The 13,534-nt window shown below is 40.6% G+C and overlaps 1 protein-coding gene across 1 annotated transcript in view; it reads left to right on the top strand.

Moving 5' to 3' along the window:
* Positions 1-13,534, top strand: part of CACNA1C (calcium voltage-gated channel subunit alpha1 C) — a 664,490-nt gene that overhangs the window by 514,760 nt on the left and 136,196 nt on the right. Inside the window, exon 11 of the mRNA XM_081796086.1 lies at positions 2,840-2,866. Within this exon, the coding sequence (XP_081652212.1) occupies positions 2,840-2,866 (27 nt within the window). The remainder of the gene's footprint in view (positions 1-2,839; positions 2,867-13,534) is intronic.

Raw genomic sequence — 13,534 nt, 5'->3', positions numbered from 1 at the left:
GGGTTGAAGGAACTTCAAGTCCAAACCAGTAGAATTGTTCTGATGGTCTTAAGCATGAGTTGCTTTCTCCACCTCCCTGCTCTCCTTCAGGAAGCCATTTAAAACACAAGGTAGGGACTGTACCTCACTAGGATAACAATGATAGAAAAAGCCAAGAAGACTTCTAAGCAAGTTGTGCGTACCCCATTGGGGTTTGGAAGACCTCTACTGTTCTGAGGAATCTGAAGTGGTTTAAAAACCAGTGGAAGGAAGCAGCATTTACCACATGTCAGCCAGACCAGGGTGTGGACTGGTGCCATGGTACAAGGCACCCAGGTGCTCTGGTGCTTGCTTACTCACACAGTAGGACAGACCAGCCTTCCAAACCCTGAGCCAGCAGTTACTTTCCACAAGGTGAAGTTGCTGAGCAATGGGATCCCTCTGTTTTCATGAAGTGTGGTCCTACAGTTGTCTCCCACCTATAGGAGGGAGTATGGAGAAATTCAGACGCTTGGCCTTTACAGAGTTCTAACCTCAGCTCTCCAAGGACTGAAGTTTCCTTTGTCTCCAGGTGTTGCCACTTGAGCAGTACCCTCCCCATTTCTTAAGTAATATGATACTTATAAGGTAATGAACATTTCTGACGCAGTGAACCTGAAATTACATTCATAATCCCCTGAGAAGAGCAGCAACAATAATAGGCTTTGAGTGTGGTATCCAGGGTTATACATCAGGACTTGAAACTAAGTGGAAAGGAAAGTCCTACTCTATTTCCTCCTCTTCAGAATGTTCCAGAATGCCACAGAAGGACCCATAGCTTACCATGCTGGAACTAGGACTAGCACCTCATTTCAAACATCTCAGCTCTGATCCCCCTCTATGCCCACTCCCCAGAGTCATTTACCTGGGAGATATGATATTTGGTTTTAAGAACCCACTTTTGCTGATCCACTTGGACTGAGAGAGACCCTTACAGGAAAGAGCATGTGGTCTGCATTAAAGGACATCCTAGAGAGGATCACTGAGACATTTCTGAAAGAAGGCCTGGGGCCAGACCAGGTTCTGTAGACAGAGTCACAAGACTAAAGGCCGCGGTCATCCACTTTGGCTTATGCCTAACAGCAAGGAGAGTCAACTCTCCAAAAGTAAGCCTAGAGAAGACCCTGAAGGTCCCCAAGCTCAGCATGGCCTGCTGGAGAAGAGAGGACCCCAGATTCCCCAACACCCAATTAGCATCTGGAAAACATTTGTTTCTCCCATTAAACCGTGGCTCTAAATAAAAATGCTGTCCTTGGGGCGCCTGGGTGGCGCAGTCGGTTAAGCGTCCGACTTCAGCCAGGTCACGATCTCACGGTCCGTGAGTTCGAGCCCCGCGTCAGGCTCTGGGCTGATGGCTCAGAGCCTGGAGCCTGTTTCCGATTCTGTGTCTCCCTCTCTCTCTGTCCCTCCCCCGTTCATGCTCTGTCTCTCTCTGTCCCACAAATAAATAAAAAAACGTTGGAAAAAAAAAAAAAATGCTGTCCTTGGCTCCCGGTCCCCTTCCCACACACTTTGTTAACATGTGATTAAACACTCCAGCCCTAGCAGGCAGTCTTAGAGGTGGGGAAAGGTTATTAGCTAGTGGTTCAGAGCAGTAAAGGCACTTGGCTAGGATTCTCAGTGCCCCAGAGATATAATTATCTCACACACGATGGCTTTGCCACCTGTCACATCTTCTGTTAATTTTTTTTTAATAAAAAATAATGAGAGGGGTTGTTTTCTTGCTATGTGACACAGCTTGCTTTGTGCTGAGCTAGGACAACACAGGCTTGCAGCAGTTGCCTCCTGAACTCCCTGCTCATGTTTTCTCTCTGCATCTGTCTTTGTCTCCCTACCAATGTCTCTGTCACTTTCTTCCTCCCCAACTTACATTCTGCATCCATCTGGGTATCCATCTGAGCATGGTTGCTCCACCTACAATCTCTCCACCTTACTCCTTTAACACCAAAGGCTTTTCTGATACATTGCCTTCAATTGTTTTGTCTCAAATGCTTACATTCCCTGCCCCCACCCCTTCTTCCCTCCTTCTCCCCTCTCTCCTTCCTCCCTTCTCCCAGCCTTCCTCCTCCTAGTCTCCTGTGGACTCTCCTATATGAACTTGGTAGCCTCAGGGCCTCCTTGAAGATTCCTCCTTCCCCATTCAATGACCCTTTGAGTCATACCTGCCCTATGCTTTCACCTGAAAGTTCCCCATGTCTTTAAGGCTGCACATAACTGTCAGTTTCCTGAGCTTCTGACAGGACCTGCGGCTGTTCCTTTAGGCCCAGCTGCAGCCCTCAGGCCAGGATTGTAAAGGCCTTTCAGTTCCCAGCTGGCTTCTATTGCTTATCTTCACTTCATACCCCAGCATTGGCTGGGATCCTGTTCAGACAGCAGTGGGGTCTGTGATGACATGCTCCTGCCTCTGGTTTCCAACTGGTGAGACTTTCACATCTGCAGAGAGACCTTCCTGTCCTCCATGGCTCTCATCAAGGTGCAGCATTCCCTACACACAGCCTAACCTAACTTCATGGGACCTGCTGAGCAGGTGCCACATGGCGCCTCCAGAGACTCTCCAGAGAGTGTTGCTTCCACTTAGAAAATACTGGATTTGTAGACTTGTCAGTCATTGGTTTTCACATTCATACACACAAACGTGCCAGGAGATGTTGACAAATAGGGTTTTGTCTCTTCAGAGTTGTTCTACTTCACTCCACACATCCATCCAGTGCCCATTTATAGTCATGCAGGGACATCAAACTTCTCTAGAATTGCTGAATATCTTTTAAATGGAAGAATATGCATATGTGTCATTTTGTAACATCTGCTTTTTCTCTTTCAGCCATCGGATTTCCAAATCAAAGTTCAGGTGAGTGAGATGCATGTTCATCTTCTTTCCTACTGCCTACCAGCTCTGTCCCTATGCTTTTGGGTAGCCCAAGGTAACACCTACCGTGTGGGGCAGTACAGTGAGGGTTTTCTTCTACGGAGTAAATGCTCTCTTCTGTACAGCTATGAAGAAAAGTCCTTTAAATCAGATCCAGCATATAATTCAAGGGTTGATATTTGTTGAATTTTCTTTGCCAGTCTTTTTGGCAGCACCATCTCTAGGAGGTTGTGAAACCCAATGTGTCTCCCTTATAAGATAAAGTCCAATTAAAATAAATGTAATATGGACACTTGCTACTGTTCTTGCCTACTTCATGTTTGTGGAACACAGTGAGAAATGAACTGTAAGGACTATGGAATGCACATAGGATCACTATACTGTTCTGCTTCAAAACCTTCCACAGGATCTGTGGTCTTCAGCCCCAGATCTGCCTTTCCAGCCTCACCTCCCGTGCTCCTCTGCACATAGTCTTTGTTCCCACCACCTGGAATGGTTAATTTCTTGCAGTCACCAGAATGTTCCCTGTCCTCTCAGACATCAAGGCCTTTGCATGTAGGCTTTCTTCTACCTGAATCACTGTGTCCACATGTCTTCATTCGGAGAATTCAGATTTTTGTTAAGAACCTCAAATGTTACTACATCTACCACATTCTCTGCAAACTCTCCAGGAGAAGTTACTCACCTCTCTCCATTCTCATAGTGCTTTCTTCATTCATACCTCTATCACAGCACTTAACATACTACACTCCAGTTATTGGTTCATAGGCCTATCTTTTTCAATAGCCCCTGCATGCCTCAGAGAGCCTAGCTAAGTGCTGGTCCAAGAGTAGGCTGTCCATACATGTATGTTGAATGGAAGAATGAATGGATTTGTGGAGTGGGGATGTGAATTTTCTCCCACAAAGCTTCTACATGCCAAAAATATTTGTTGTTTATGTTTTGTAATTGATCTAATCTTGCTTCCCTAGCCTTACCTACTGTGTAGCAGGAGCATAAATAACACTAAACTTTAGTCCAGCTGGGTAAATATAACCCACTGCTATACTTTAAATAGTCCTTGAAGGTGAAATGTTCAGTTTCTCATATTTCCATTTCTCCAGCTTTTCTCCAGGATGGAATCTGGATATATGGGGGCAGGGAACTTCAAGATCCTGGGAAGTAAACAGGCCTTGGTGAGGGCTGCTCCTGGAATCCTTCTGAGTCCTCTGCCTATCTCCCCTGTATGATGGCTAGTCTGGGCTTCTCTCTGAACTGGCCCCCTACTGGGATGCAACAATCCATCTAGTTTAGACATCTACCTCTGGAGTCCATGGGTCCCCCCATATTTGCATTTGATCTTGAAATCTCTACCTCTGCTCTCTGACCTCCAAGGTCTGTCAGTCCACTGACTTCAGCCACCTCCACACCTCATCTGAGTGCATGGACACTTCCAGGTCCTTCACACTCCGTAAACAAGCTACAGGAAACCCAGAGCACTATGGCAGGCTCACCTACCTACCCGCCTCCCACTGCTGTATTTGTACCAGCCTGAATAGAACTCTGAGTCAAAGACTGATGTTGTCCCAGGGGGCTGCAGACAGCCCCCCATACTATACCCAATGGAGGCCACCACTAGCCTCAGTGTCTCCGGGCTTCCCCATGATTATTTGGGTATTTCTAAAGCAACCCTCTGCAACCTCTTGAGACTTGGCTCCTGGGCTGAGAATTAAGTGAGGACTCTGATGTCTTATTTTCACCCTATTTCTGATACCTTCTTTCTCCCATAATTTGCTAGAACTGGAAAATGCAGGCCTTTCTCCCCTTCCTCTTTCTCTCAATCCAAGACCTCCTTTACATAAAAAAAAAAAAAAAAAAAAAATCTAGGGTCAAGTCTACCAGGCCTAGCTGGTACATGAAAAAGAGAGTTCTAAAAAAATATTTTAAAAACCCTTTTTCTCTCAGTAATGCTTGAATTTTACTGCTTTATCTTCAGTATCTGAAGAAGTGGCATATACATAATAGGAACTGAATTAATATCTGATGAGTGAACGAATGAATGAATGAATTGTCTTGCCTTAGTAAGACAATAGGCTTACACAAACTCAAACAAAATATCTAATTTGACAGCCAAAGCTGAGAAAGCATTCGTGTTCCTGACAGTTCCAAAGGTTCTACACAATAAGAGTAAAGGGATGTAAAAATCCATTTGAAAATATTTCCAAAATATCATTCTCATGACATGCAAGTGAATAAATCATAAATGAGCAAATGAATGCATGAATGAATGAATGAACATGATCCAAAGGATTGGAAGAGAAATTACATCTTTATATGGACTCTGTCTAGTGAAAGCTTATCCAGGAGACTGGGAACATTTTTTTATTCAGTGACCCATAGTGTAACCTGTGCTTTTGAAAAAGGAGAGGAACAGCACAGTGGTCCCCCTAAACCTCAGGGCTCTTTTCCAAGCTTTGAGACTCACCTCAACCTGCTGTCTGCTTAACCTCCTATATTCCAGCCATTTGATCTCTGGGAAGAGTTCCTCCCTCTATAGCTACTGTTCAAGATACAACAGAGACACAGAGAGAAGACTTTCTGTTCCCAAAAGGCACACTACTAGTAACTTGGCACTATCGTTCAACCCATTTTCAGATGAGGATACTGAGGCTGAGAGATGCAGATGGTCACCTGGCTTATATATGGCCAAGTGAGAACCCACACCCAGGTCCCATACTGCTAACCACTGTGCCAGACTAGTGATAAGGTTCTACCCAGGAATACTAAACTCTATTTCTGCTCAGCTATTATATCTTAGGCATGGGCAGGTAGCTCTACAGCAGGGCTGTTGAATAGAAATATGTGAGCCACATAAACATTTTTAAAATTTTTCTAGTAGCCATGTTAAAAAGTAGAAAAAAACAGGTGAAAATTATCTAATATAATTTATTTAACCCAGTGTATCAAAAACATTATCATGGCAACATGTAATTAATATAAAATTTTTTGTTTCTTTGTGTGTGCTTTGATTTGGTTTTTGCTTTTTGGTGTTTTTTTTCCCAAATTTTTATTTAAATTCTTGTTAGCTAACATATAGTGTAATATTGGTTTCAGGAATAGAATTTAGTGATTCATCACTTACATGTAACACCCAGTGCTCATCACAAGTGCCCTCCTTAATGATCATTGCCCATATAGCCCATCCCCCCACTCACTTCCCTCCAACACTTCAGCATTTCTGTCTTTGAGTCTCTTATGGTTTGCTTCCCTCTTTTTCTCTTTTTTTCCCTTTCCCATATGCTCATTTGTTTTGTTTCCTAAATTCCACATATGAGTGAAATCATATGGTATTTGTCTTTCTCTGACTGACGTATTTCGCTTAGCATAATACACTCTAGCTCCATCCACGTTGTTGTAAATGGCAAGCTTTCATTCTTTTTGATGGCTGAGTGATATTCCATTACATATATACATATATGTGTGTACATACATATATACGTGTGTGTGTGTGTGTGTACACATACCACATATTCTTTATCCATTCATCAGACAGTAGACACTTGGGCTCTTGCCATAGTTTGGCTATTGTTGATAATGCTGCTATAAACATCAGGGTGCCATGTAGCCCAATCTGTACTTTTGTATCCATTTGAATCTGTACTTGTATCCTTTGGGTAAATACCTAGTAGTGCCATTGCTGGATCACAGAGTAGTTCTATTTTTAACTTTTTGAGGAACCTCCATACTGTTTTTCCACAATGGCTACACCAGTTTGCATTCCCAACAACAGTGTAAAAGGGTTCCCCTTTTTTTTGCATCCTCACCAAAATCTGTTGTTTCCTATGTTGTTAATTTCACCCATTCTGACAGATATGAGGTGGTATCTCATTGTGGCTTTGATTTGTATTTCCCTGATGATGAGTGATGTTGAGCATCTTTTCATGTGTCTGTTAGCCATATGGATGTCTTCTTTGGAAAAATGTCTATTCATGTCTTTTGCCCATTTCTTCACTGGATTATTTGTTTTTTGGGGGGTGTTGAGTTTGATAAGTTCTTTATAGATTTTGGATACTAACCTTTTATCTAATATGTTATTTGCAAATATCTTCTCCCATTCCATCAGTTGCTTTTTAGTTTTGTAGATTGTTTCCTTCACTGTGCAGAAGGTTTTTATCTTGATGATGTCCCAATAGTTCCTTTTTGCTTTTGTTTCCCTTGCCTCCAGTGACATGTCTAGTAGGAAGTTGCTACAGCCAAGGTCAAAGAGGTTGCTGACTATATTCTCCTCTAGGATTTTGATGGTTTACTGTTTCACATTTAGGTCTTTCATCCATTTTTTAATTTATTTTGTGTATGGTGTAAGAAATGGTCCAGTTTCATTCTTCTGTATGTTGCTGTTCAGTTTTCCCAACACCATTTGTTGAAGGGTCTGTCTTTTTTCCATTGAATATTCTTTCCTGCTTTGTTGAAGACTAATTGACCATATAGTTGTGGGTCCATTTCTGGATTTTCTATTCTGTTCCATTGATCTACGTGTCTGTTTTTGTGCCAGTACCATACTGTCTTGATGACTACATCTTTGTAATATAGCTTAAAGTCTGGAATTGTGAGGCCTCCATCTTTGTCTTTCTTTCTTAGGATTGCTTTGACTATTTGGGTTCTTTTGTGGTTTCATACAAATTTTAGGATTGTTTGTTCTAGCTCTGTGAAAAATGTTAGTGGTATTTTGATACAAACTGCATTAAATATGTAGATTGCTTTGGGTAGTGTCCACATTTTAACAATGTTTGTTCTTCTAATCCATGAGCATGGAATTTTTTCACATTTCTTTGTGTCCTCTTCAATTTCTTTCATAAGTGTTCTATAGTTGTCAGAGTACAGATCTCTTACCTCTTTGGTTAGGTTTATTCCTAGGTATCTATCTTATGGTTTTTAGTGCAACTGCAAATGGGATCAATTCCTTGATTTCTTTTTCTGCACTTCATTATTGGTGTATAGAAATGCAAACAATTTCTGTACATTGATTTTATATTCTGCAACTTTGCTGAATTCATGTATTAGTTCTAGCAATTCTTTTTTGGTGGAGTCTTTTGGGTTTTCTACATAGAGTATCATATTGTCTTCAAATAGTAAATTCTTCCTTGCTGATTTGGATGCCTTTTATTTCTTTTTGTTGTTAATTGCTGAAGCTAAGTCTTCCAGTACTATGTTAAATAGTAATGGGGAGAGCGGACATCCCTGTCTTGTTTCTGACCATAGAGGAAAAGCTCTCAGTTTTTCACCATTGAGGATGGTATTAGCTGTGTGTCTTTCATATATGACTTTTATGATATTGAGGTATGTTCCATCTATACTTACTTTGTTGAGGGCCTTTATCAAGAATGGATGCTATGTTTTGTCAAATGCCTTTTCTGCATCTATTGAGAGGATCATATGGTTCTTATCCTTTCTTTTATTAATGTGGGGTATCACGTTGATTAATTTGCAGATATTGAACCACCCATGCAGCCCAGGAATAAATTCCACTTGAATATGGCTAATAATTCTTTTAATGAACTATTGGATTCAATTTGATAGTATCTTGTTGAGAATTTTCACATCCATGTTCATCATGGATGAACTGTAATTCTCCTTTTATGTATGTATGTAATTCTCCTTTTTAATGGGATCTTTGACTGGTTTTGGAATCAAGGTGATATTGGCCTCATAGAGTGAATTTTGAAGTTTTCCTTCCCTTTATATTTTTTGGAACAGTTTGAGAAGACTAGATATTAACTCTTCTTTAAATGTCTGGTAGAATTCCCCTGAGAAGCCATCTGGCCCTGGACTTTTGTTTGTTGGGAGACTTTTGATTACAGATTCAATTTATTTGCTGGTTATGAGTCTTTTCAAAATCTGTTCCAGAATATTCTCGTAATTGTTTGTATTTCTGTGGTGTTGGTTGTGATCTCTCCTCTTTCATTCGTGATTTTATCTATTTGGATCTTTTCTCTTTTCTTTTTGATAAATCTGGCTAGGGGTTATCAATTTTATTAATTCTCTCAAAGAACAAGTTGTTAGTTTTTTAATATGTTCTACCTGGTTATTTTGTTTCTATATAACTCATTTCTGCTCTAATATTTATTATTTTCCTTCTTCTGCTGGCTTTATTTGTTGTTCCTTTTCTAGCTTCTTAAGGTGTAAGGTCGTTAGGCTATGTATTTGAGACTTTTCTTGCTTTCCAAGGTAGACCTGAATCGCAATATACTTCCCTCTTAGGACCACCTTTGCTGCATCCCAAAGGTTCTAGATTGTCCTGTTTTCATTTTCATTTGCTTCCATGTATTTTTTTATTTCTTCTCTAATTTCCTCGTTAATCCATTCATTCTTTAGTAGGATATTCTTTAACCTCCATGTATTTGTGGTCTTTCCAAATTTCTCTTGTGGTTGACTTTGAGTTTCATAGCATTGTGGTCAGAAAAATTGGATGCTGTGTTCTTTTGTGCTTGTTGAGATCCGATTTGTGACCCAGTATGTGATCTATTCTGAAGAATGTTCTATGTGCACTCAAAAAGAATATGGATTCCACTGCTTTAGGATGAGTGTTCTGAATATATCTGTTAAGTCTTTGCAGTCCAGTGTTTTATTCAAAGTCACTGTTTCTGTGTGCTGATTTTCTGCTTAATCTGTCCATTGTTGTAAGTGGGGTGTTAAAGTCCCCTACTATGGCTACTTCAGCTTTCTTTTGGCGACCATTACCATGATATGTGGTTGTCCATCCCCTCACTTTCATTCTACAGATTTCTTTAGGTCTAAAATGAGTCTCTTGTACACAACATATAGATGAGTCTTGTTTTTTTATCCATTCTGATACCCTATTCTTTTGATAAGAGCATTTAGTCTTTACATTTGCATTTAGTCTGTACATTAGCATTTACATTTAGAGTGATTATTGAAAGATATTAATTTAGTGCCATTGTGTTAACCTGTACAGTTGGTGTTTCTGGTGATGTTCTATTTTCTTTCTGATTTTTGTTGTTTTTGGTATTTTTTCCTCCACTCAAAGAGTCCTCTTTAATATATCTTGCAGGGCTGGTTGGGTGGTCACAAAATCCTTTAGTTTTTGTTTGGGAAACTCTTTATCTCTCCTATTCTGAATGACAGCCTTGCTGGATACAGTGTTCTTGGCTGCATATTTTTCCCATTCAGCACATTGAATATATTATGCCACTACCTTTTGGCCTGCCAAATTTCTTTGGACAGATCCACTCTGAACCTGATCTGTCTTCCCTTGTAGGTTAAGGGCTTTTTTTTCCATTGCTGATTTTAGGATTTTTTCCTTGTCTGTGTATTTTGTGAATTTGACTATGATATGTCTTTGAGATGGCTGGCTTTTATTGAATTTAATGGGAGTTCTCTGTGTTTCATGAATTTCAATGTCTGTTTCCTTCCCCAGAGTAAGGAAGTTTTCAACTATAATTAACTCAAGTAATCCTCCTCCTCCTTTTTCTTTATCTTCTTCTTCTGGGACTTCTATAATATGAATATTATTATACTTTAAGGAGTCACTCAGTTTCCTAAGTCTGCATTCATGATCCAAAACCTTTCTTTCCCTCTTTTTTTCACCTTCATTATTTTTCATAATCTTATCTTTTATATCACCAATTCATTCCTCTGCTTTGTCCATCCTCATTGTCATTGCATCCATTTGGTTGTGCATCTTGGTTATTGCATTTTTTATTTCAGCCTCATGAATTTTTAGTTCTTTTATCTCTGCAATAAGGGATTCTCTAGTGTGTTCTATGCTTTTCTCAAGCCTAGCTAATATCCTTATGATTATTGTCTCAAATTCTAGTTCAGACATCTTACTTATATCTATATTGATTAAATCCCTGGTCATAACTTCTTCCTGTTCTTTCTTTTGGGGTGAATTCCTTTGTCTTGTCATTTTGTCTGGGTCACTAGTTTTGGGGGGGGATTGTTAGAAAAGCCTGCTCCTATATTCCTGCTCCTGAGAGTGATAGAAGAGGTCCAAAAAAAAAAAAAAAAGGAAACTAGATCCTATTTCCCCTAGAGCTGAAGCTTTTGCAGCACCTTTGATCAGTAGACTTGATGCATGCAAGGGGTTTGTGCTGGTCTTCTGGGGCTGTGACCTGCTGCACTGAATCTCAGACTGATTTGTCCTAGTAGAGATGCACCTGCAGGGTACAGGGGGCAGAACTTAATGTAAGCAACTACAGCCTCCACTTGCTAGTGCTGTTTTGCTCACTGAAGTTGATCAGTGCTGATGGGTGGGCTAGGGTGGGGGGAATAGTGTCACCCCACTCTCTTGTCCCCGGAGTGGGGAGTTCATGCCCACCACTCTTCAGAAAGCCCTCACAAAAGAACAGACAAGCACCTCTTTTGTGTCCCTAGCCTCTTCCAGATCCCTGCCTTCACCCTGCCTGCGACCGAGCTGTCTGTCTGCCAGGTAGCACAGTACTCCTGTGTTTTATCTCAGGCATGCGGCTAGGTTTCAAAATTACAAATTTTAGAGATCTGTATGGCTCAAACACATGCTGATCCTCTGGGAGAGGGCCTAGCCAGGTTTTTGCCATTTGCTGATTTGTCTCAGAAAATGGTCGCGAGATCGTGTAGTGGTTCAGAGTTTATGGTAAAGAACAGCACAACTCCAGACAAAGGTTTGTTGTCCTTAGGCAGTGTCTTTTTTCCTATGCTAGGGAACAGGGCAGCACATTGGTGCTGCCACTTTTTTTGTCCCCAGAGGGGACATGCCACCACTCCCAAATGCACTCCAAGCAGGGAAACTGTTTATCTCTGTGCAACCCAGGGAATTCTCAGACCATGCTGCCCACTCCTGGGTCTCTACCTTCCTTCCCCACCAGAGCACCACCAAGCCCACCAGGCATGACCCTAGCAATGGCACAGACCTTCAAAATTTCAGCTTTCCAAGTGAAGTAAGCCATAGAGAGAAAGACAGATACCATATGTTTTCACTCTTATGTGGATCCTGAGAAACTTAACAGAAACCCATGGGGGAGGGGAAGGGGAAAAAAAAGAGGTTAGAGTGGGAGAAAGTCAAAGCATAAGAGACTCTTAAAAACTGAGAACAAACTGAGGGTTGATGGAGGGGTGGGAGGGAGGGGAGGGTGGGTGATGGGTATTGAGGAGGGCACCTTTTGGGATGAGCACTGGGTGTTGTATGGAAACCAATTTGACAATAAATTTCATATATTGAAAAAAATTTTTCAGCTTTCCACTGCACTGCTCTCCTTTTCCCAGACAGTGGTTTTGGGGGAGAGTTTTTCTTGTACAGTTCCCTTCGTGCACTTTCACTCTTTCCTTCTCTTTCTTTCTCTTTTGCTACTCTCTACAAGATCAGAACTCTGTCCCCATTGTGGCATCTGCAACTCTTCTCTCCCCCAAATCAACTCTCTGCAGCTCCTGTCTTCCACAGTGTGGCTGTTTTCTACCTCTTGTTGTGCAGTTTTGCTCTCTTAGCCTTCAGATATTGGATGTTCATGATGGTTTGATATTTATCTGTGTTTGAGGGATGAGGCAAGCTTAGGGTCCTCCTAGTCCTCTGCCATCTTAACTCCTGTTTAATATAAAAATTGAGATATTTTACATTAATTTTTGTACTAAATCTTTGAAATACAGCGTTTATTTGACACTTACTACATGTTTCAGTTTGGATTAGCCAATTTCAAGTGCTCAAGAGCCACATGTGGCTAGTAGCTACTGCACCAGATGGGCTGGCCCTAAAAGGTCTGAGAAGATACAAAATGGCAACCCTCTAGTCTAGATTCTACAGTCCACTGATGTTGTGTGTTTAAGGAATAGCAAAGCCGGGCAATGGATTGAAAATGCCATGAAAATTATCAAAGTAGATCTGGAATTATTTCAGTCTGCTGCTAGGATTTCCACTACAGATGCAAGAAGAATGTATCTTCGTACTTTCTGCCTGATTATGGCAGCCATGATTGAATGGGAGCATACAGGAGAAAAGCATAGTAGTACAGGGGGGAAATGGAGAGGGAATTTTTGCAACTCAGAATAACTTTGTAAACAGTGAAGAGCCTGTTTTACTCTTTAAAAAGATTCTAAAATTTAAGTTTTAACAAAATGTCCTGATCATTTTCTCAGTTTAACAATGACAAATAAGATAATTTGAATTTCCAGACATTTGCAATACAGAATGATACAAAGTCATGGTTTATTTAAAAGAAATGTTAGAAGAGAAACTTTAGAGGAAACTCAGCAAATTATAATCAAGGCAATATTAGGGGATTCCTTTTGTGAGCCAAGTCTCCACTTTGAGGAATTAGTTACAATAACGAATTTTGCAACATTTGGGCATCATGGTTCAGAATAGGATTTAAACAGTTATGGAACAAGTTATTTAGAAAGTCTTATGCAACTTGCAGGGATTAATCAGATAACCTGTTGGAGTTTCCAGATCTTGACTTTACAGAGTTCTGAAGTGAACCCCATAGGGTTCTAAAATCTGGAAGGACTGTCTTGCCCCATCTTCAGTGAAATGAGCAGCAAGGACAAGGCACATATATAAATTTTCCTAATCTCTGATAATCCATTTTAAGTTACTTACATATAGTATAAAAGAGTTAAATGTAATCATTTTCTGTGTTGCTTGTTCCCAGTTAAAGAAAAGATAGGAACTTATTCTAGCCA

This window comes from Panthera onca, chromosome B4 (assembly GCF_046562875.1).
Source record: "Panthera onca isolate mPanOnc1 chromosome B4, mPanOnc1 haplotype 2, whole genome shotgun sequence".
In the NCBI taxonomy this organism is placed as follows: domain Eukaryota; kingdom Metazoa; phylum Chordata; class Mammalia; order Carnivora; family Felidae; genus Panthera; species Panthera onca.
This window is presented reverse-complemented; position numbering and strand designations above follow the sequence as displayed.